This window comes from Pimephales promelas, chromosome 16, assembly GCF_988280905.1.
Source record: "Pimephales promelas chromosome 16, fPimPro1.hap1.1, whole genome shotgun sequence".
Taxonomy (NCBI): Eukaryota; Metazoa; Chordata; class Actinopteri; order Cypriniformes; family Leuciscidae; genus Pimephales; species Pimephales promelas.
The window spans coordinates 34783928-34809083 of record NC_142784.1 but is presented as its reverse complement, the minus strand read 5'-3'; the positions used below and the strand labels follow the sequence as shown (position 1 = coordinate 34809083).

Below are 25156 nucleotides of genomic sequence, written 5' to 3'. Positions count from 1 at the left end.
ATTTGCGATAAAATCGCGATATGATGAAATGCGATTTTGTAATCGCAAGAGCTGCGATTACACTGGTCACGTGACACGCGAGAGAAAAGCAGTCTGCAAGATAAAGCACCAACTTGCCACGCTACGCGGTCTGGCGTCCAGAAAAGAACAGTTTATTTTTAATGTATGTGATATTGTGTTATTTATTCTCTCCTCAACAATCCTGGATCGATTCAGAGAATTTCAGAATCGAGTCTGAGCTTAGTTTTTAAACACAGATGCGTGATGACGCTGCGCGTGCTTCAGAAACGAGCCTCCCTCGCTCTCTCTCTTCCTCACTCACACACACGACACCGCTCGAACCTTCCAAAACATAGTAACGTTATTTTATAAAGTTCGGGATTGAACCGAATTACAAGGACATTCGCGGGCTTCATTGAACAGGTTTTGCCGCTTTGCTTGATGTTATGACGTTACACTTGCAGTGCGCGTCTCTCCCGCGGGAATTTTCCTTACAAATGCTTCACAGAGGCATTATTTATGTCTTTTGGAATGCAGTTGGCTTATATTAAAACCATGAAAATCACGAGAAGGCTGCTTTCATTTTAAAATACTAACGCGTGCTTTGTGAAGAGCGCTCGTGCATGCGGCCGTGAGCGACTCATTGGTTAAATGTACTTGTACGTCAAAATGCTTTTATGACGCGAAATAAGTGTAAACACGGTCAGTTATATCTTAAACCAACAGGACAAACCACATTTACAATTTCAAAAGAGATATATGCATTAGTGTGAATGCAGCTTATCGTATCTAAACTGAGGGGAAATCACTCCAGCTCTTGAATGAAAAACATTCAGACAGCCTACTTTTAAATACTGAGAGCACTCTTTCTTTATTGCTTGTAATGTTTTTTTTGTTGTTTCTCTTTATTTACTAGCTTTTATATTTTGAAGCTATATTATTTTATATAGCCTATTTAAAATTCTTAACATGTAATTGGTTTAATTAAATATTTTTTATATTTATTTTTTAAAATATGTGTTTTTACACATGTAATTAAATACTTATTTTAAGAGTAATTAAGATTAATTAATAAGAAAAAAAGTAGATCGGATCATGAGCTATCTAAAGATTCCCATCCCTACTGTACAATGATTTATTGCTTGTCTTTGTCGACTAATACAGAAGGTAAATTACTTTTTTTTTAAATCGCATATTAAATCGCAATCGCAATATTGGTTAAAAAAATCGCAATTAGATTATTTTCCAAAATCGTTCAGCCCTAGTTTAGGAGTAGATTCGATGAACTTTTTTTTGAGGACTGGCACAGATAAAAAACAACAACAAATAAACACACCTGATATTTGTTGTAAATAGTTGAATGTATGGTTTGATTTTGTTAATTTGACCTTTTGTGTGGTATATTTGCACTATTGAGGAACCCCTCTTACTCAAGGAATGAAAGCCCTGTAATGTAGCTCGCTGTGTACTTGATTGTAAGCAAAAAAGAAAAGAAAAAACGCCTATTGCCACACTTGCTTTTTGCTGTGTATAGTTTTATTTTATCTCAATTTGACCTTTTTTTATGTTGTATTTGCACTATTTGGGAACCCTTATACTCTGGGAATGCAAGGCCTTAAATATATCTCTCTGTAGATTTGAGTGCACTTTTTTTTTTAAAAAGTGGCAAAGCTAAAATGAGAAAAAAAGCCTATGGCTACACTCGCTTTTTTGTAAATCATTTTTTTTTTTGTATATAGCTTGATTATATCTGAATTTTACCTGTATATTTTGACAGTTACAACTTATGTTTACATTTTAAACCTTTTAAAATGCTTCATTGAGCATTTTTGTGTTTTTTGTAGTAGAAAAGCTATAATATTTCTATTCGGATTTTGTGTTTTGTGTGTGCTTTTGGGTCCAGTATGTTGAAGAGTACATCAGAGTGATATAAACTAATTGTCTGGTCATATAGGTGATGTTGTGCTGAAAAAAAAAGGATAACAAAAATTGGGATGGTAAACATTTGTTTGTCACAAAATTAAAAAATAAAAACGTACTCAAAAAGGGCCAAAATAGCCCAAGACTCCGAAGGGTTAAGCAGTGGGGTTACCCGAGCCTGCTGTACCCAAATGAAGAAACATAAACATGATGCGCATTTTGACATACTCTCACGCAAACACACACACAGGAAGCTTTCACTGCAGTCCACCAAAACAACACAAAACCAATCACAGCGTGATGTGATTTGCTTCCTAAAACACACACACACACACACACACACACACAGACAAAGAGAACATTCACTCAGAGACAGATATGAGTTGAATGAGAGCGGGCTGACGACAGACAGATTTCTTTCTGTTTTTCTGCAGGGCTGAAGAAACGTTGTTTTCTCTATCTATGATAATAAAGTTATCATTATTATTGATATTATGAGTATGACCATAATCTAGTTTTGAAAAGAAACATTAAAGTTTTTGTTTGCATCAGATTACTAAAGGAGTGAGACTGAAGGAGAAACGGTGGGTGTGTCTGCATGTGGGTTTGTTGATCAGACTGTGAGTAGGCTCCGCCCACAGCTCATGTGATAGACATCTGACCCCGCCCCCTCCCATTCAGGCTCCGCCCACACAGCCCCTCTCTGCTCTCACTCGCCCCTCATTCTCTCACTCTTGTCATTCAGTCGCTGTGATTCGCATCAGTGTGTGTCTGTGTATGGCTCTGCACTGCCCTTAGGGATATACAACACACACACACACACACTCTGAGGGCGAGGGCTGACCTTTGAACTTTAAACCCCGTGTCAATCAGCTGGGTGAGTTGTTGTATGTGTTTTCTCAGGTGTGCATGTGAGTGTTTTGTGTTAGGATGGACTTTTCTATTAAAAGTCTTTTGTTTTCTACAACTTTCACATGATGTTTGTAGTATTAGAACACACATACGTGTGTGTGTGTGTGTGTGTGTGTGTGTGTGTGTTTGCGAGCCTAAGGAATGCTGAGACAGACCCACCCAACAGAGAGCGAGCCGGAGACGATGATCGTGTGTCTCTCTTCACATTCTTACCTTCCTCAATGGGCGGCTTTGTGTGTCACACACACACACTGATTTACTCATGTCCTGATGAATGCAAGTGTGTTTTTGTACTTTGTTAATGTTATGCTGGCATGTGTGTGTGTGTTTGTATTGTGTGTTTTGGTATGATGTCATATGTGTGTGTGTCGTGAGGAATTTCTCTCCTCCCTGACGCAGTTTTCTTCTCTCTCTGCAGTTTTTCTGTGTGTGTGCATGTGATGAGTGTGTTTGTCTCTCTGCTTTTGTGTGTGTGTGTATGTGTAAAGGTTTTACATTTACAAGGATAGTAAAACCTGAGATCACCTTTACCGAGGAGCAGCCGACGGCCTCCACGGGGGAAATGGGTTAATAAACACACTAAATTATAGTTTTTTGAAAATATAAAAATGCAGAAAGTTATGGGTAGGTGTGTGTGTGTGTGCGTGTGTGTGTGTGTGATGGGCAGGTTCAGAGGTCGGGTTAGTGTAAAGTGACAGAATATACAGTTTGTACAGTATAAAAACCATTACGTCTATGAGGAGTCCTGGCAAAGATAGCAGATCAGACTGTGTGTGTGTGTGTGTGTGTGTGTGTGTGTGTGTGTGTGTGTCCTGCTGTGGAAGTTGTAATGACGACATCCTGATCACTGTACGTAACATTTCTCTTTCATCTCTACAGTTTTTCCTGCCCAGTTTCAGATTAATTCAGTGTGTGTGTCTGATTTCTTCTGGTGGAAATACACATTATAGGTTGTGTAAGAGCTCAGTGTGTGTGTGTGTGTGTGTTTCCATTACAGTCCTCTGGAATTAATGCTACATTTTATAAACAAAAACACATGTTCACACATGCTGCAGGTGTTTCTGGCGTGTGTGTGTGTGTGTGTGTGTGTGATGTCTTTGGCTGTGTCAGATATCGCCTCCATCCATCGGGATCTATAGCTGCTTCTTCCAAGTCGTCTGGTTTGCTTTTCTTGAGCTTTTTACATATAAGAGGTCATCATCATACTATAAGAATATCCTGTAGTTTCCAAACTCATAACTTCCTTGTTTCCTTGTTGAAGAGAAGAGCTATACACAAATAACATTAACTTCCAAAACAACCTAATACTGGGAAGGTGGATATTTTATTTATTTTCAACGTTGTGAATGTCTCAGTTGAGCATTATTTATTTTTATGCTGAACATTTTAACTGGATTTTTTGGTAAAACAGTCACAAACGGACTTTTACGATATAAACTCGACTGTAACGCTACAACATGGAAGTAACTGTTCATTTAATGCCTGATCTGTGACCAGTGATTTCTGATATGTAATGATTAATGTAAATTCAGATTTTCTTTGTCTATGTGCCAGTAAACCAAACCAGTGAGTGACTTAAAGGTTTGTATAAGCGATTTCAGGCCCAAAGAAACATGACCACAATCGCTGATACGACCTTTAACAGTCTGCTTCACATTGTTTCTCTTAGTATGATGAAAATAATCATAAACTGTGATAAAAGTATATATATAGAGCGCTCCCTTTGCAATCACTGGAGCTGTCAATCAAACAGCGCGTTTATCGGTGACTGAGTTCTGGATTCTCACTAATAATCAACAACACTCTTATTTACGTTGTGTTTGCACTGTTCTGATGAAAGCATTCGTTAGTGCGCAGAAATCAAGTTGAGATCACTGCAGCATGCTCATCATCACTGCAACCGTTCATGCCACGATATAAATGTCATAGATTTAATTTAAATTCTAATCGACACTTTACACGATTAGTTAACCTTGCGAGCTGTAATAGTAAAAACGTACTAAAAGTTTATGAGAGTTCCACTTGTCATTTCCTCTTGCAGCATCTCTTCTCTGATAATGTGGGCGAGCCTATGACCTGTCACTCACACGAGTGTCTCAGTATGTTTCTGAGTGTCGATGATGATGTTTCTGTGCCCTGGATTATTACAGAGCGATGTATGTCTGCTTGTGTTTTTAAGATTATTTTCCAACTGCTTCATCATCCCTACACACACACACACACACTCTCTCTCTCTCTCTCTCTCATTGTCTGGATTGGGTAGTTCGGGTGTGGTTTCACAGCACTTTTAACAGATGCACAGACAGTTACGCTGATTTGGAAAGCTGAAACACACTCCAGATCTGTGTGTGTGTGTGTGTGTTGATGAGGTGGGTGGTCTGCAGCAGAGCAGGGGAATTCAGAAGAGACGCAGTAATATTTCTCACACACATAGGAAACAGAAAGACAAATTCATGAGGCATGTTGGTTGATTTCATTAGTTGACGTTTACATTTCTGTGTCTGTTTCAGCTCTACATTCAGTGTGTGGGACTCAAACCTGTGTTTACCCGGGCGGCAGTGGCTCAATGGTTCATGTGGGTTGTCTACAAACTGAAAAGTTGGTGGTTCAATCCCCAGTTCCACCTGACCAGGTGTAGAGGTGTCCGTGAGCAGCTACTAGTGTGTGGGACTCAAACCCGTGTTTATTGTGTGGGACTCAAACCCGTGTTTATTGTTCGGGATTCAAACCTGTGTCGAGTGTGCGGGAGTCAAACCCGTGTCGAGTGTGCGGGACTCAAACCCGTGTTTATTGTGTGGGACTCAAACCCGTGTCGAGTGTGCGGGACTCAAACCCGTGTTTATTGTTCGGGATTCAAACCTGTGTCGAGTGTGTGGGACTCAAACCCGCGTCGAGTGTGTGGGACTCAAACCCGTGTTTATTGTGTGGGACTCAAACCCGTGTTTATTGTGTGGGACTCAAACCCGCGTCGAGTGTGCGGGACTCAAACCCGTGTTTATTGTGTGGGACTCAAACCCGTGTTTATTGTGTGGGACTCAAACCCGTGTTTATTGTGTGGGACTCAAACCCGTGTTTATTGTGTGGGACTCAAACCCGTGTTTATTGTTCGGGATTCAAACCTGTGTCGAGTGTGCGGGAGTCAAACCCGTGTCGAGTGTGCGGGACTCAAACCCGTGTTTATTGTGTGGGACTCAAACCCGTGTCGAGTGTGCGGGACTCAAACCCGTGTTTATTGTGTGGGACTCAAACCCGTGTTTATTGTTCGGGATTCAAACCTGTGTCGAGTGTGCGGGAGTCAAACCCGTGTCGAGTGTGCGGGACTCAAACCCGTGTTTATTGTGTGGGACTCAAACCCGTGTCGAGTGTGCGGGACTCAAACCCGTGTTTATTGTTCGGGATTCAAACCTGTGTCGAGTGTGTGGGACTCAAACCCGCGTCGAGTGTGTGGGACTCAAACCCGTGTTTATTGTGTGGGACTCAAACCCGTGTTTATTGTGTGGGACTCAAACCCGCGTCGAGTGTGCGGGACTCAAACCCGTGTTTATTGTGTGGGACTCAAACCCGTGTTTATTGTGTGGGACTCAAACCCGTGTTTATTGTGTGGGACTCAAACCCGTGTTTATTGTGTGGGACTCAAACCCGTGTTTATTGTTCGGGATTCAAACCCGTGTCGAGTGTGCGGGACTCAAACCCGTGTTTATTGTGTGGGACTCAAACCCGTGTTTATTGTTCGGGATTCAAACCTGTGTCGAGTGTGCGGGAGTCAAACCCGTGTTTATTGTTCGGGATTCAAACCTGTGTCGAGTGTGCGGGAGTCAAACCCGTGTCGAGTGTGCGGGACTCAAACCCGTGTTTATTGTGTGGGACTCAAACCCGTGTTTATTGTGTGGGACTCAAACCCGTGTTTATTGTGTGGGACTCAAACCCGTGTTTATTGTTCGGGATTCAAACCTGTGTCGAGTGTGCGGGACTCAAACCCGTGTTTATTGTGTGGGACTCAAACCCGTGTTTATTGTGTGGGACTCAAACCCGTGTTTATTGTTCGGGATTCAAACCTGTGTCGAGTGTGCGGGAGTCAAACCCGTGTCGAGTGTGCGGGACTCAAACCCGTGTTTATTGTGTGGGACTCAAACCCGTGTTTATTGTTCGGGATTCAAACCTGTGTCGAGTGTGTGGGACTCAAACCCGTGTCGAGTGTGCGGGAGTCAAACCCGTGTTTATTGTGTGGGACTCAAACCTGTGTCGAGTGTGTGGGACTCAAACCCGTGTTTATTGTTCGGGACTCAAACCCGTGTTTATTGTTCGGGATTCAAACCCGTGTCGAGTGTGCGGGACTCAAACCCGTGTTTATTGTTCGGGACTCAAACCCGTGTTTATTGTTCGGGATTCAAACCTGTGTCGAGTGTGTGGGACTCAAACCCGTGTCGAGTGTGCGGGACTCAAACCCGTGTTTATTGTTCGGGACTCAAACCCGTGTTTATTGTTCGGGATTCAAACCCGTGTCGAGTGTGCGGGACTCAAACCCGCGTCGAGTGTGCGGGACTCAAACCCGCGTCGAGTGTGCGGGACTCAAACCCGTGTGTGTTGTTGCACGCATCATGATCTGCAGTAGCAGCTATTCAGTCAGTTGGGATTGTTCAGTTCCTCCTGGTCAGGTTTCAGTCTGTGACGCGCACAGTGACACAGCACAAAGTCTGAGGTATTTGAGCACATTTACCGTTATCACTGAAGAAGTAATAGTCTTTCCTACTTCCTTCTTTTAGTTAGTTATAAACAACCTGAAATATTCCTGGAGTTTATATCTGTGTTTGTGTTTCAAGGACTATAGTTTGATTCATGTCTGTGTGGTTTATATTGTGTGTTTGTGCTGTTGAGCAAGAGACTTTAAATGAGCTGTGGTTTACACGAATTACTGTCTGGTTTCATTTACTCTGTGTCCATCTGAGTGTGTGTGTGTGTGTGTGTGTGTTTCTGTGTGTGTGAATATGAGTGAATGTGAGTGTTTGTCTCTCTCTCTCTCTGTATATGTGTGTGTGTGAGAGAGTGTTTCTGTGTGTTAACATGAGTGTGTGTGTGTGTGTGTCCTGCTGTGATTGTGGAGGCTGATTTTCAGCTGTCCAAACATCCTCTCACTTTACACAATCACTGAGGAATCACTCATTTTTTAAAAGTACTTTTAATATTATTTATTTTTAATATTATATTATAATTATTTATATTAAAGAAATATGCTATAATATCTCTCTCTGTCTCTCTCACTATATATATATATATTAAAAATGTATATATTAAAAGTTTTAATCATTAAAATAAACTATACATTTTATGATAAAAAAATTCAATTAAAAGAAAAAGAAAATACATCAAATAATATAAATTCAAAAAAGTTAATATATAATTTTTTGTTTAGTACTTATATAAAATATACAGATAAGTACTTTTTTGTTATTTATATATTACTTTAAAATAGTATTTTTTAAATTAAATAATATTAATGTTGTTTGTGCAACAAATCCACCAGTATCTGCCACGAGAGTTTCAGTGTCAGTGCTCTATCCTTTATCCACTCATGACTCGTCGATCCTGGTCGTGTTTTGCAGTAAATCTTTCTTGATATTTTAGTCTATTAATGTGCTGAAGTGCAGCATTTAGTGTTCACACTCACACTGTCGGATCGGTTCTGGTTGTAGTTCACACTCAAAGATCCCGTTTTCACGTTCTCAGAACCCCTGACACACACACACACACACGTCCTGACTGGTGTTCTCTCTCTCCGCAGGCGCTGTGTATCAATGTTCAGTCCAGCGATGTGTGTGAGACGCTGGCTCTGGTGTTCTGTGGCGCTGATGTGAACTGTGACACCGGTGACCCCGAGCTGACCTCTCCGATCGCCCTCGCACAACACCACTCCCAGACCCTGCAGGTGGAGTTCCTGAGCCAGAACCGCAACACAGGTGCGCCACACACACACACACACCTGTACTGAACTCTCTCACTGCTGAAGGGAAAGTAGTTGATGGAAACACTAAATATACACAAAACACCATTTACTGTAAATGGTCCATATAGTGCAAAATAAACCGATAAAGTTGCATTAGTGCATGTGACGGCAGCTGATGTCATTTCCTCTTTTGAACGGCAGAACTCCCGAGGTCAGAGGTCAAGGTCGCCATCGATACGGTGCACTACATGGCCCCGCCCTCCATCACACATAATGGCTTCCTATTTAAGACCGGGTCCATGGCTCGACCAATCACAGAGAAGAAGGGGAAAGAAGGTGAGCCAAGGGCGAGTGTGTGTGTGTGTGTGAGTGAGAGTGTAATAGAATTGCTCTAATGTTTTCATGTTGTTTGATTGCATGTGTTTGTGTGTGTCAGAGTTCAGCCGGCGCTGGTGTGTTCTGAACGACGGGAACTTCAGCTACTATGAAAGTGACAAAAACGCTACGCCGAACGGAGGACTGAAGATGAAGGAGATCGTGTGCCTGGCCGTCAACCCCCCCGAGACTCATGGGTAATCCTGCACACAGTGTGTGTGTGTGTGTGTGTGTGTGTGAGCTCTTCCTCAGGCACTGACGGTCTTCCTCTCTCCCTCAGGTACGATCACACCTTCGAGCTGTACTCCGACTCCGAGCGCCTGTACCTGTTCGGCACGGACAATCCCGACGCCATGCGCGAGTGGGTCAAATCCATCGCTAAGGTAACCACACACTACTGTAGTGTTAACTTGGCTAATGAAATCTATGATCAGAAACATTCGTTGACGACCTTTCCTTCCGTGACTAAGACGAGACGACACTAAAAAGGACGATGAAGCATGCCTGGGAGTTTAACGGGCATTATGAGACTCTAGATTTGTACTCTTATATGAAATTCTGATGAAATGCAAATATAAATTTCTCAAATGACAACAATTGTTGCGATTTATAATTTTAAGCAAAATAATCGTTACAAATGTAACCATTATGCAGCATGACGAAAACATGTTCTCATGGACCAAAACTAGAGCAGGCTTTTAGTCGGCTAACCCTCGACTGAACGAAAACAGGCCAAGGTTGATTAACCCTCTGGGCTCCACTTGAGATGTTCTGACATTTGTGCTTTTTAAGTTGCTTATAAACATATTAATGGCACAGGTGAAATTACACTTTATTTAGCACAAACAGGGCTACCATAATATGTGAGCAGCATGTATGCATATGTTTGTATTTTTGAGAGAATATTGTTTATGCATGGTTATTGAAAAAACTTAAAACTGAAAGTTTCTGAAATAAGGTGTGTGTGTGTGTGTGTGTGTGTGTGTTGCAGTCGTTCATTCCCTCGGGAGCAGAGGATCTGCTGCTGAAGGACTTCGAGCGCATCGGGCGCCTGCGCTACAAGGACCGGCTGAACCGGGAGATGTCCCGACTGGGCTGGTTCTGTCTGGTGGGATCCAGTCTACACATCCGGCTGGAGGAGAACAACACCGACGAGACCATCGACCTGCAGAAGCTGCAGGAGCTCTGTGAGTCACACACACACATCAACAAGGAGTGTAGCTTCTAAAATATTAGAAAAAGTTGTGGTTGTTAGCAAGAATAGTTTCATTTCTGATTTTGACATGGATAAACATGAGACACTAATCCACAAGTTGACATGACTGAGTCATTGAATCTTTCACTCGAATCACTGATTCACTCGGGACTGAAACACGGTTGAGTGTTGCTGTGAGATGCGCTGTGGTTTGGAACTATTTTCATTGCTGAAACGGAACAAAAAAGTCAATATTGTCCTTGATTTTGTACGTGTCTTTGACTGCATCTAGAATATTTGTGTCCCTGTAAATAATGTATTTGAAGTGTTAAGCTTTCCTTCTCATGTGTGTGCAGCGATCCAGCCGGAGAATGAGGCTCTGGTTCTGGTGGAGCGGGGCAGGTGAGCCGGAGCGAGTGTGTGTGTGAGTGTGTGTGTGTGAGAGAGAGAGAGTGTGTCTGACTAACAGGAGGTCTCCCTCAGGACGCTGTACATCGAGGGCGAGAGGAAGCTGGACTTCCAGGGCTGGGCGGCAGCGATCCAGAGGAATGCTGGGAGTTCTGGAGACACACTGAGCCAGCAGCAGCTGACGGACTCCGATATCCCCGTCATCGTGGAGCGCTGCATTCACTTCATCACGCAATACGGTGCTCAACTCTATTCTGACCTACTCTATTCTGGCCTACACTTTTCAACTCTATTCTGACATACTCTATTCAACTCCAGTTGGACCTACTCTATTCAACTCTAGTCTGACCTACTCTATTCAACTCTAGTCTGACCTACTCTACTCAACTCTATTCTGACATACTCTATTCTACTCTACTCTGACCTACGCTTTTCAACTCTATTCTGACATACTCTATTCAACTCCAGTCTGACCTACTCTATTCAACTCTAGTCTGACCTACTCTATTCAACTCTAGTCTGACCTACTCTATTCAACGCAAGTCTGACTTACTCTATTCAACTCTAGTCTGACATACTCTATTCAATTCTAGTCTGACCTACTCTATTCAACGCAAGTCTGACTTACTCTATTCAACTCTAGTCTGACATACTCTATTCAATTCTAGTCTGACATACTCTATTCAACTCTATTCTGACATACTCTATTCAACTCTAGTCTTACCTACTCTATTCAACTCCAGTCTGACCTACTCTATTCAACTCTAGTCTTACCTATTCTATTCAACTCTATTCTGATATTCTCTATTCAACTCTATTCTGACATACTCTATTCTGACCTACTCTATTCTACTCTACTCTGACGTACGCTTTTCAACTCTATTCTGACATACTCTATTCAACTCTATTCTGACATACTCTATTCAATTCTAGTCTGACCTACTCTATTCAACTCCAGTCTGACCTACTCTAGTCTGACATACTCTATTCAACTCCAGTCTGACCTACTCTATTCAACTCTATTCTGATATTCTCTATTCAACTCTATTCTGACATACTCTATTCTGACCTACTCTATTCTACTCTACTCTGACCTACGCTTTTCAACTCTATTTTGACATACTCTATTCAACTCTATTCTGACATACTCTATTCAATTCTAGTCTGACCTACTCTATTCAACTCTAGTCTGACATACTCTATTCAACTCCAGTCTGACCTACTCTATTCAACTCTATTCTGACATTCTCTATTCAACTATATTCTGACATACTCTATTCAACTCTATTGTGACATTCTCTATTCAACTCTATTCTGACCTACTCTATTCAACTCTAGTCTGACCTACTCTTTTCTACTCTAGACTGACTTGCTCTATTCAACTCTTTTCTCACCAACTCTATTCTGACCTACTCTATTCAACTTTATTATACTCTATTCAACTCTATTCTGAAGTACTCTATTCAACTTTATTATATTCTGTTCAACTCTATTCTGAACTACTAAAGTCAGAATTAAGTCGAAATATCAGGAGAGTCGTAATGTTGCCTGTGTGTGCGCTGCAGGTCTGACCTCAGAGGGCATCTACCGTAAGAGTGGTGTGAACAGTAGGATCGCCGCCCTGCTGGAGGAGTTGAGGCGTGACGCGAGGTGTGTGTGGCTGAAGGAAGGAGAGCATCAGGTGGACGACGTGTCTAACGTCCTCAAGCGCTTCTTTAGGGACATCGAGGAGGGGCTGTTCGGCCCCGAGGCGCACGCCTGGCTCAGCGCCACAGGTTATTAAGAACTATACCAGATTATTAAAGGGCATAATTAATCAGGGTTCCCCTTGGAATATGGAATATTTTATAATGAATTTGATCTACACTCTTGTCCCCACATTAAGACCTTGAATTTGAGGGCACTGGACCTTGGTACTCTACTGTACTCTACTCTAATGTACTCTATTGTACTCTACTTCTATTGTACTCTACTGTACTCTACTCTAATGTACTCTACTGTACTCTACTCTACTTCTACTGTACTCTACTCTACTTCTACTGTACTCTACTTCTACTGTACTCTACTGTACTCTACTCTAATGTACTCTATTGTACTCTACTCTAATGTACTCTACTCTACTCTACTCTACTTCTACTGTACTCTACTTCTACTGTACTCTATTGTACTGTACTCTACTCTAATGTACTCTACTCTACTTCTACTGTACTCTACTTCTACTGTACTCTATTGTACTCTACTCTACTCTACTTCCACTGTACTCTACTTCTACTGTACTCTATTGTACTCTACTCTAATGTACTCTATTGTACTCTACTCTAATGTACTCTACTGTACTCTACTCTACTCTACTCTACTGTACTTATTTGTCACTTTTTGATGGCGTAATGCAATATTGTAATGCATTACTTTTCAAAGTAACTTTTCTCAACACTGGCTAATAATAATGACAGATATCAGCAGATGATTAATGTGTGTGTGTGTGTGTGTGTGTGTGTGTGTGTGCAGGTGTGTCAGATGAGAGCAGTCGTATCTGTCAGTATCGTCTTCTCTTCAGTAACCTTCCCCGAGTGAACCAGGCGACACTACGGGCGCTAGTTAATCATTTATACTGGTGAGACACACACTTCCTCTTTCTCACACACACTTCCTCGCCGCTCTGCTTTCAGTCTCTGATGTGTGTGTGTGTGTGTGTGTGCGCAGCGTCCAGCGGTTTGCGGATCTCAATCAGATGAATCTGCATAATCTGGCGATCGTGTTCGGGCCGACGCTGTTCCAGGCGGACGGGAAGGACTACAGCGCCGGCCGGGTCATCGAGGACCTCATCCAACACTACGTCACTATATTCCACGTATGTCCACACACACACACACACACACACACAGTGTAGAGATGTGGAGAGAGTGCGCCATCTGTTGGTGAGACTAGAGTATGAGAGTGTGTGTGTGTGTGTTACAGGTGAACGAGCAGCAGCTGAAGAAGCAGTTAGATGAGATCACATACATCATAAAGCTCAGAGACAATCTCACGCCTAAAGCTGGAACGGTGAGAGTTATGATGATTCTCTTCTGGAAACATCATGCATTGCATTAACCGTCCTGAATTAAACATGCTTGTGTATTTAAGCTGGGATCAAAATTCAATTCTAAACATTTCTCACACATCTCATTATTACAATCCAATAATCCATCTTCACTTTTCAGATTTCACTCCCAAAATATTCATTATGTTTAAAAAATATAATCTAAAATATTCGATAGGAAAATTTCGGTCTAATTTATTTTGCTTCCAGAAATTCAGAGGTTCAAATTCCACAGAAAATTCCTCAGGGAACTGCAGGAACATTAGCGATTCATAATCGGATAAACACACAAAAGCTGTGTTTGCATTAAAGTCTCTATTATAACGTTATATTCCCGGTCAAACGCTGCATCTGAGGAGTGGAGTCTCTTTAAAATATAAAACAAATTGGACTGAAATGTGCCTGTGGAATATTATAGATACGTTATATATTATATTTAACAATGAAAATGTGTGTGAAATGTTTTGAATTGAAATATTCACAGCTTAAATATACAACCATGTTCAATTTCAACCCACTAAGCGCAATGCAGCATCTTTCAAGAAGCTTTTCTGTTTCAAAAACATTTATTGCGTTGTCTTGAAATCCTGCAGTAATCATGTTTATATAATTCATATCACGACACTTAAAACACTCAATATAGTCCATTTATCGTGTGTGTGTGTGTGTGTGTGTGTGTGTGTGCAGGGGAGTGGTGATTTTATCTGCACGGTTTACCTGGAGGAGAAGAAGGAAACAGCCGAACAGCATGTAAAGGTGCGCTTGACCTTTGACCTCTCTGCTGTGAAAGATCTGAGAAGCGTCACACTCGGGCTTCGTCCACATTAATCCCGAATCATTTGAAAACGCTGTTTTCACACACACACTCACTCACAATATTATATTGTCTCTTGTAACATGAGCCTCAAATTCAGAGAGTCCTGAAATATGTACACTTGAAATCAGAGAGGATTGTGGGTATACAGTAGTGACCGAATGAAGGGAATGATTGGCTGACTTCCGACACCCGGGGAGCGGTTTCGGACACAGCTCCCGTTTTTCATTCACGATTAAGTCGGCCGGAGTGCTTTCTGACGTGCGACCTTTGACCCGAGCAGATTCCCGCGGCGATGACATCAGCAGAACTGACCTTTGAGGTTCTGGACCGGCGGAAACTGAGCGTGCGGGAGAAGGACTACTGGTGCTGCTTCGAGGTCAACGAGAAGGAGGAGACGGGTGAGTGACCAGTGATGCAGCTCAGTGTGTGTGTGTGTGTGTGTGTGTGTGTGAGGGGGGTTTCATGTGTCTGTGTGTGTCTGTGTGTGTGTGTGTGTGTCTCAGAACGCCCGCTGCACTTTCAGGAGAGAGTTCTGCCCATCTTTCACTCTCTGGGGACCGACAGTCACTTACTCGTCAAGAAGCACTTCTCCATGGAGGCCATGCTGGTGTACCTGGGTAAGTGTGTGTGTGTGTGTGTGAAAGAGAGAGAGAGATAGAGTGTGTGTGTTGTGTTTTGTTTATTACAGCCACTATATTTCCTGATTGTGTGTGAGAGAGAGAGAGAGAGAGAGAGAGAGAGAAATAGAGTGTGTGTTGTGTCTTTTGTTTATTATCGCCACTATATTGCCTGATAGTGTGTGTGTGTGTGTGTGTGTGTGCAGCCAGTAAAGTGGAGGTGTCGAAGCACGGCATGATGAAGTTTCGAGAGGAGAGGAGCCTGCTGGGATTGGGTTTGAGCTCCGGCAGCTTTAATGACCGATACTTCATCCTCACCAGCGTCTCTCTCAGACTCTATAAAGAAGTCCGGGTAAGAGTGTGTGTGTTTGTGTGTTTGTGTGTTTGTGTGTGTGTGTGTGTGTGTGTGTGTGTGTGTGTGTGTGTGTGTGTGTGTGTGTATATATAAATTAGGAATCGCGATTAATCGCATCCAAAATAAAAGTTTGTGTTTACCTAATATATGTGTGTGTAGTGTGTATAATTAATTTGTATATATAAAAACCCACACATGCATGTATATATTTAAGAAAAATGTGTTATTAATACAGCAAATATTTATATTTTTATATAATATTCATTGTGAATAAATATACTGTATATAAAATATACATGCACATATTTCTTAAATATATACATGCATGTGTGGGTATTTATATATACAGATTACTTATACACACTACACACACATATATATTATGTAAACACAAACTTTTATTTTGGATGCGATTAATTGTTGCACAGCTCAAAAAAAACTATAATATCAAGAGTTCTTACATTTGAGGACAGAAACACAGCAATCCTGATGAATAATCTTCAGAAGTCTCGGACTGAAATTAAGGTCCATATTCAGGAAGCGGTGATGTTGTTTACGGCAGTATTCTGATATATAAGCACATGATCTGAACTAGAGCTCAACCCTCTGGTGTTTTCTGTGTTTTTATTTATGCCACTGAAAGTTTGATAATGTTTTTTATTTAATACATAGAATTTTTCAGGGATTTTATGGAACTACATTTTATTAACGCTGTATTTATAATACATTTATTTACTTTTTGAGTATAGATCTGAAAATTACATTTCCAGCTTAATGCCTGGTTCAGATTACACGATTTTAGCCTGATTTTGGCACGATCCGTGTGACGTAGGGTGTCGTGGGGATTCGTAAACGACAACGGGCGTCGGGACGCAAGATTCGAAAAGACCAACATGTTTAATTTCTTTAACGGTCGTCCACGGCGGTTCAGTCACATGTATGAGGTTGACCAATAGGAGCACAAGCTTTTCCGTACACAACTTTCAAAAAAGACAAAATGAAAGAGAGACAATGGTGCTAACGTTAAAACTAGAAGTAAAAATATATAAGAAAACAATATTCTACCTCAAGTTCTCTTTGAAGGATTGACAGCCCATACTGTCCTCTTCGAGCAATTGCCACGAGACACACGCAATTCAACTAGTTCACACACTCAATGTGTATATCCACAGACAGAAGTGTATTTCTCACACTGAGAAGGCAATGCCGACCAATCCAGGAAGGCGCTCGCTACGAGTTTCGCCTTCTCGATGACATCACGTGCGCCGTTAAACACGGCACGCGACGACCGGTCAGGAAGTAACGTGTAGTCTGACATGTGTCTTCTCCTCGACACGACAAGATTTTAGCAGCCACAATCGTGTAACCTGAACCAGGCATTAACTGATAAATCTTGAACGCTTTAGAGCAGTTTTTGATTGACACCTGACAGATTATTGCTGGAGTGAAGAAGATACAGGATTTTACGTTTATTGCTATGAAAAATGCACAAAAAATACTACTTTCAATTTTTATATGAAATATATGTTATTCAAAAGCTCTAAAACGGTGAGCAAATCAAAGCTAATAAATCTGAATGAGTGTGTGTTCCACATGTGAGCTGATCTCAGTGAGTGTGTGTGTGTGTGTTCGGCTGCAGTACCGCACTCTTCCACTAGAGGACACTCGGGTTGAACGGATTAGTCTAATGTGTGTTTAAATGTCCAGATTTGAGTTTAGCAGAGGATGATCTTGCGATCCGGTCATCAAGCACACCTGTGTGAACGCTCGAACGCCTCACGCGGGGAACTAGCCATCACGTGCGGTGACGATTTCAACAGGCTGGCACCCAAACGAGGAACCGAAACCTGCGTTTGATTCGGTTCCATATCAACACACAAGCCTAATCGTTTCTGCTAATAAATGCCAAATCGTGGCATGTTTCAAAGCAGTGGCGTTTCTTGTGTTTTCATGAATGACGTCAGCGCTAGCCGACTCGACTTTGATGCCACAATAGTCCACTTCAAAGAGTGGTTCAACCACTGGAGGAAACTCTATATAACTTCTGCTGTGGTATTTCTGAGCGCGTGTGACATGTTTCAGGACAGATGAACCGGTTCGGATAGCGTTCACACTGCCAAAACCTCATCAAGTTTCGTTCCCATGAAGAAAAACATTCTGCAGATAACAAAACACAAAGTGACCGAAGAGCACCAGAGGGTTTGATGAGCGTGTGTGTGTGTGTGTGTGTGAGTGATGCTTTACTGTGAAACTCTCATACACAGAATCTGCAGAAGCTGCAGAGGCCAGAGCTGCAGTGTGTGAGTACAGAGAGTGTGTGTGTGTGTGTGTGTGTGTGTGTGAGCTTGCTTTAGGGGTCTGGTGTCTGTGGTCCTTACTATTCACACCATATACAATTGTGTGTGTGTGTGTGTGTGTGTGTGTGTGTGTGTGTAGTGTTCTCTGATCTGGGTTCTCAGGTGGTGGTTTTCCTCTAGTTTTGGGTTGTAGATGTGTGTGTGTGTGTGTGTTTTAGTAGGTTTATTTCTCTCTCTCTCTCTCTCTTCAGAGTAATCGCCCCGAGAGAGAGTGGCCGGTCAAGTGTCTGAGAGTGTATCTGGGCATTAAGAAGAAGCTCCGCCCACCCACATGGTGAGACTCAGTCTGGATTGTTATTAAAACTGAACTAAACTGAAAGCTCTTCGGGATGTTTCATGCATTAATATCATCATTTCTCTAAAGCTGCTTTGAAAGTATATGTGTGTGTTTTGAAAAAGCGCAATTGAAGATAGTGAATGCGTACGTAAAGAATTCACTAGAAATACTGATGTTCTGTTTTTAATGTAAGGTTTAATGGGAAGGTTCTTGTGCTGACCAAGGCTGCATTTATCTGATTAAATATACAGTAATATTGTGAAGTATCCCGTGTACATGGGCGTCTCTAGGGGGCGTCAGCACTACACTTCTGCCTAGCCGCCTTACTGTAACTTCGTGATCGCTTCAGTCCCCCTTAAAACATGAAACCGGCTTCACACGAGCGACGTGTGTGTGTGTAGGCCTATTTCGCTGTTCTTCAGTGTGTGTTTGAGGATGTAAGCTCCAGTGTCAGTGTTTCTGAGTTTCTCCCGGGAACAATATTACTCATTATAATAATTAATGCGCAGAATAAAGGGGCGGGGCCTGGTTGAGTTAGTCAGTAGTGTGTTAAACTGGCGGTTATGGAAAGGGGCGGGGCATTTCCCAAACACACTTGAAGCGCTCGACCAATCACAACACCCCGCTCCAGCCGACCAATCAGAGCACAGTGTGCTTTCAGGAGGAGGGGCTTAAGTAAACAGAGCGTTACTGACAGACTGGGAAGAGAGGAGCCGCAACAATGGAGAATATGAGGAGAATAATCAACATTCAAGCAGGAAACACATGCTGCTCTCAGAACGCTACGCTAGCTAACCTTCTGCTGATGTTCTCTTAAAGCTAGGAACTAACATTGTTAGTTATTTTTATTTTTTATTTTTTATTAGGATATTTTGTTTTCCCCCTGAAATGTTTTGTTGGATGTCAGTCTTTAAGTGTTGAAAGCCTCATTCCAGAGATGTTTGAAGCAGTGGCGTAGCCACGAGGGGGCCTGGGTCGGCCTAGGCCCCCTCATTTACATGTCCGGTCCCCTCAGATTTCTGATTGCTTAAAAAAAAAAGCAATATATTTGTATATATTTGTTTATATAACGTGTTGCGCGTAACGTACGCTGTCATCTTCATCTTTGCGTGAGAGTTAATATGCCGTGACAATGGCAGGCGCTCAAACTCAAAGTACAATATTACACTTTTTTTTAAAAAGCACGGAAAGATCAACTTGATATACAGTATATATAAATAATGTTGCCCCCTCATTTAAAGACGGGACCCCCCAAAAGTAAAATTCTGGCTACGCCCCTGGTTTGAAGAGTGATGAACACGTTGCGTGTTGTGAACACTCAGGGCTGGTGTAATCTGAGGATGTGTGTGTGTGTGTGTGTGTGTGTGTGTGTGTGTGGTTCTGACCAGCAGGGGTCAGTGTGTGTCAGGACACAGTCAGATACAGCAGGAGGAAAGCCTGACATATGAAACAACAACATGAATATCTGTGAAATTAAACCATTTATTGAACTAAGACGTTTGCATGTGTGTTTTATATGATATTTCTGGATCATCTCGAGTCCGTGATTATTATCAATTCAGTGTGAGACGCTTGGTCAGATTGATTTACAGCGCTGAGTGTGTGAATGTGATCATGATTGAGTGACAGGAGCATCTTGTTTAAGGAGATCTGGACGTGATCGTCTCGTCTGTGGAAATCAGTATTACACACACACACACACACACACACACACACACACACACACACATAGACGACGGAGTGTTTAACTCGTATCTCTCTGTCTGTCTGTCTGTAGTTGGGGACTCACTGTCGTCTATGAGAGTGACAAACAGGAAAAGCAGGAGAGACAGCAGTGGTAAGAAGTGTGTGTGTGTGTGTGTGTGTGTGTGTTTTGTGAACACAAGTGTCTGACTCAGACAAACAAGGGTAAAGGTTCGTTTAGCCCCTCTAGACACACACTTACTCTCTCTCGCATTCTCTCTCTTTCACACACACACACACACACACACACACACAGAAGTGTCGGTATCAGTTATATTCTCTGTAAATAATGTTAATATGGTGTGACTCTGACCTCTAGCCGGGTTTACTGTGAGATGATGAAAATATAATAATTCATTACATTGAATCTATTGAAATCATGCTCACGTGAGGTGTGTGTGTGTGTGTGTGTGTCAGGGTGTCCGCGGGGTTTTAAAAAATGATAAATCAAAATTGTAAAATTTAAGGCCATTAAAAGTGTTAAATGTAGTCTGAGAGGTATTATTTTTAAAAAATTAGGTATTATTTTTTTCAGACGATCAGGTGTCCTATTCTGTGTTTGCGTTAGTCCGAGTAAATATGGGCTTTAGCTTATCTGGGCACAATCAAAGATCGTTCATCTCTGTCTATGTTTGATGCTGACGTCATATTCAGTGGCTGGACGATATATAGAAGCTATATAACCCTGATATAAGTGATCACCCGGATTTAGACCGACCTATATTGTATTTATATAAAGCGTTCACAGGCAAATTTGCTTTAGCCTATGTAGATCTATATATTGCTTTTATTTCCCTTTTATTGAAATCAGGCAAACATAAATGTCAGGCGACACGATTGCTGGCTGCATGTCAATATCCACGGATCACTGGATCTTTATAAGTCCAACTATATTGATTCCAACATTTAGTTTAAATTGATCAAATTGTTAGTTTTACTCACATTTTCGTTTAATAGTTTCCCCTATTAAATCCAGTCAGTCAGGGTGAGGGGGGGTTGTACCGGCGGGAAAGTGATGTCCATGCATTCCCTCTATTGTTTGGTGTGTAAAAAAACATCAATGTCAACTGGATGGGAGCTAATGCACTTCGGTCGCAAATGCAATCCACTAAACATAAAAATGTAATTGTATGTTATAAACAGTGTTGTAGTACTCGAGACTCGGACTCGTCTCGGACTCGGTCTCGAGACCATATTTTAATGGTCTTGGTCTTGTCATGGACTCGTGTGCATTTGGACTCGGAATTGCCTCGTACTCGAACATTTGTTTTTTTTAGACTTATTCCCGAGTCCACTCGAGTTCAATTCAAAATATTTTTCATGATTATTAATGTATGTTAATAAAATATTTCTTTAAATTGATTGACACGCCCAGTGATTGGTGATTTTCTAGTGCGCAACTGCGCATGACAAATTGTAATAAAATTACTTTTAACACCACCCACTATGTGGCCTTTTTACCCTAAACTGATCATATTTATTAAACTCTAAGTAAATTCAGTAAAATAAGGATTTCTCTAAGTAAATAAAAGTAAATTAGGTAATCAACCCTCACTGGTCTCGGACTCGACTCGGACTCGAGTGAGGTGGTCTCGTATACAACACTGGTTGTAAATGTCCAAATCGGTGTAATGGAAAGGTCGCTGGGTAACACTTGCAATTCAGTGTCGTGATGGTTTTAAAAAAAATTCTGAAGGTGGTAAAAAAGGTATTAAAAAGTAGTACATTTAACTTAAGGATTACTGTATATACCCTGGTGTGTGTGTGTGTGTGTGTGTCAGGTACCTGTGCTGCGACACACAGACGGATATGAGGGAATGGTTCGCTACGTTCATGAGTGTACAGGTCAGTCCCAGAGGATCAACACACACTCCTGTAATTCTGATGATAAAGTGCTGGAGAAAGAAATGTGTTTAACCTTCTCTCTCTCTCTCTCTCTCTCTGTCAGAACGGTGGGCGAGTGTGGCCGGCGGAGTGGCTGAAGTCTCGCTCCACGAGTCGCTCGGCGCCGCTGGACGCTCGCTTCGGTAACGTGTCTCTGATTCCTCTGCGCGGCAGTGAGAACGAGATGAGGAATAGTGTCGCCGCTTTCACAGCCGATCCTCTCGCCGTGAGTCTCATCAGCCAATCACAGCAGGGCCGGCCAATCACACAGCCAATCACACGAGCCCGGCCAGGGGGGTGTGTTTCCCGCTGCTTTCAAATCAAAATCAGCCCATGATGTGCTCTCCCTACAGTAGATGTGGCGTTCTTCTGTCACACACACACACACACACACACACACACACGCGATCTGAGTTATGCTTCGGGAACACACACACCCCAGGTCAGAGTTTATACATAGTAAACCGTAAGAGGTGTATCCATCACGCTGTGTGATTACCCATGAGCCCTCACTCTTCTGATTCACTGAGCTTCATGTTCGGTCACATGACTCATGATGTGTGTGTTTAGAGCGTCACATGGGCCGAACATGAACTCGCTTTATTATTGGAGGATGTTTGAACTGTTGATAACAGCTGGTGTTGGGTTAGTACTCGCATCCTTACCCATAATCCCTCTCTATACTGGGTCAGAACACATGATGCTGGGTGAAACTAAAGAAACACAACACAGGAAACGTACAAAACTCAAAGTTATACCAATATTAATTAGTGCTGTGCAACCATTAATCACATCCCAAATAAAAGAGTGTGTGTGTGTATAAATAATCACACACATATGTATAGATATACTGTATGTGTATTCATATATAGTTTATATTGTTTAGAAATATAAATGTCATATATAAGTAACACATGTACATGCATCTGTGTGTATTTATACAAAATAATGATATTTGATGAATATTTGCATGTATATATTTTGTATTATATATATATGAAGAGTTCAGATGCAAAAGCCTCTAAATGCCATTTGAAATGTTCTTCTAGAATGATGATTTTATCAAGCTTGTATATTTAAGTGAATAATTGTTATTGTATAAATAACTATTAATTGTTATTTAAGTGAAATCACTGAACTTAAATATACAAGTTTGATAAAAATCATCATTTAAGAAGAAAATTTCAAATGGCATTTAGAGGCTTTTGCATCTGAACTCTTCATATATAAATTACACATTTTTCCTAAATACATGCATGCGTATGTGTGTGTTTATATACTAAAAACACACTTTTATGTTGGGTGTGATTAATCGTTGCACAGCACTAATATTTAGTGAAGTTTGTTTGAGATTAGTTTTGGGGTGAGTGATGATGTCATGGTCACTGATGACCTCTGACCCTGATACACTGGCTTGTGTTCCTGCAGCTCTTCAGAGATGTTTGACGAAGTGAACCGTGAACAGGTGAGAATCATCACAACATCAGTTCAACATCAGTTCAGAAAATATATATTTTTATATAAAATAATGTTTAATAAACTTTAACCGTTATATTTGGTTTTACTTTTTAAACTTGTTTTACTTCAGCAATAATCGGTAAAGAAAATCGTTTTTTTTTTTTTTTTTTTACAGTGTCCTTGTTACATATGACATTTGTCAAATATGATTTTTTGAACAAACACACCAAGATTAATAACCTGTGTGTGTGTGTGTGTGTGTGATTGCAGGATCTGAGTGTGTGACGGTCTCTTCTCTGGAACTCTTCAGTGGCCGAGGTTCGGTGTTCATGACGCTTCACACACACTTTGACCATGGGTGCTTGGATCACACACACACACACACACACACTCTGGGACTTCAGACTGTTACCGGCCCGTGTGGTTCGTGTTGGTCACATGACCTGGAAAAGACTTTCAGAAACTTCCTGTGTGTTCTTAACAGACTTTATAAATTATTTTAGTTTTAATGTCAGTAAGAGAGAGCTGAATCACATCAACTGTGTGAATCGTGTGTGTGTGTGTGTGTGTGTGTGTGTGTTTAACAGTACATTCACAGCATGGCAGAATTACTATTATAATAATCATAATATACGGTATATATACTGATGAGCCAAAACATTCTGACCCAGATATTAATATGAGATTATGGATCTGTTCACCTGTGGCTGATTATAATGTTGTGGCTCATCAGTGTGTGTGTGTGTGTGTGTGTGTGTGTGTGTGTAGAAACCAACAGTTACAATAGATCAGAGATCCACTGCATTACATAATCATTCTGACATGATGTGAACCTCATATTGCTGTGTGTGTGTGTGTGTGTGTGTGTGTGTGTGAGAGAGAGTGTTTGTGTGTGTGAGTATTTCATGCGTCTGTTTGACATTGAATCCTGTAGAAATGAAGCGATGATGTTTTATTGATATGTGTGTAATATAAGTTTATTGCTATAATTAGCCTTTATAATTGAATCATGATGTTTCGCACATTTATCATTCCATATGAGACTGATTGTAGGGTTTTAATAAGAGTTTAGTTTACACACACACACACACACACACTGCGGTTGGATAATGAATCTGATGCGTTTAATGAATCTCAGACTGTAAATAAACACAGAGGCCGCCCGCGTCTGATCGGATAATTCACTTCCTGTCTCAGTTTGAGGATTTGTGTATAATAGAGTTATCCTCCATCAGCTGTGCAGACGCTCGTTAGTGTTCCAACTGCTAAAAATGAAGACTTGTGTTAAATATGAAGTATTACACGTTCATCCGTCAGTCGTGATTCAGACCATGATGGATTAGCTCACGTGTGTGTCCGTGTTTTGGACCCCATTGACTTCCATTACACGGCCGGATCGTAGTTAGTTTTAAGTTAATTTGATGTTTGGATGAACTGTTCTTTTCAAACACGTCCATTGAGAGCAGTGTTTAGTCTTATTAAAAGGTTATTTTGACGTCCGCATGTTGAGATTTTACCTGGTTTCATGAAGTCTTTGTACATGTTTTGTATTTGCTTATTGTTTCATTTGATCAGTGTGTAAAAATATTATAATTGTAAATGTTTCCCAGTGTTTGTGTAATCAGTAATCTTCATTCTGATCGTTCTCAATAAGGCCAGGACGAGAGTCGATAGTTTGAAATGTGGATTTTCTAAAATCATTTCTGTGTTTTTGATGAGTTTCTGAAATGAACTTGTGCAGCTCATATTTCACCTCAAACTTAACACAAACATACATGTGGAAATTTTGCTTTAAATAAAATTAAGCAAAATATG

The 25156-nt window shown here is 41.3% G+C and overlaps 1 protein-coding gene across 3 annotated transcripts in view; it reads left to right on the top strand.

The window, feature by feature from the left end:
- arap1 (ArfGAP with RhoGAP domain, ankyrin repeat and PH domain 1) overlaps positions 1 to 25156 on the top strand; it is a 58852-nt gene extending 33696 nt beyond the window's left edge. For 2 of the 3 annotated variants that reach the window (XM_039670044.2, XM_039670047.2), the window contains 22 exons: positions 8612 to 8786; positions 8975 to 9109; positions 9210 to 9345; positions 9429 to 9531; positions 10140 to 10335; positions 10700 to 10745; positions 10827 to 10990; positions 12317 to 12526; positions 13260 to 13365; positions 13455 to 13602; positions 13710 to 13796; positions 14521 to 14589; positions 14931 to 15048; positions 15154 to 15267; positions 15474 to 15619; positions 17887 to 17922; positions 18171 to 18253; positions 20034 to 20093; positions 21781 to 21844; positions 21948 to 22109; positions 23312 to 23348; positions 23612 to 25156. In XM_039670044.2, the coding sequence (XP_039525978.2) occupies positions 8612 to 8786; positions 8975 to 9109; positions 9210 to 9345; positions 9429 to 9531; positions 10140 to 10335; positions 10700 to 10745; positions 10827 to 10990; positions 12317 to 12526; positions 13260 to 13365; positions 13455 to 13602; positions 13710 to 13796; positions 14521 to 14589; positions 14931 to 15048; positions 15154 to 15267; positions 15474 to 15619; positions 17887 to 17922; positions 18171 to 18253; positions 20034 to 20093; positions 21781 to 21844; positions 21948 to 22109; positions 23312 to 23329 (2376 nt within the window). In that variant the 3' untranslated portion in view covers positions 23330 to 23348; positions 23612 to 25156. The remainder of the gene's footprint in view (positions 1 to 8611; positions 8787 to 8974; positions 9110 to 9209; positions 9346 to 9428; positions 9532 to 10139; positions 10336 to 10699; positions 10746 to 10826; positions 10991 to 12316; positions 12527 to 13259; positions 13366 to 13454; positions 13603 to 13709; positions 13797 to 14520; positions 14590 to 14930; positions 15049 to 15153; positions 15268 to 15473; positions 15620 to 17886; positions 17923 to 18170; positions 18254 to 20033; positions 20094 to 21780; positions 21845 to 21947; positions 22110 to 23311; positions 23349 to 23611) is intronic. The other variant, XM_039670045.2, reaches the window with a different exon arrangement.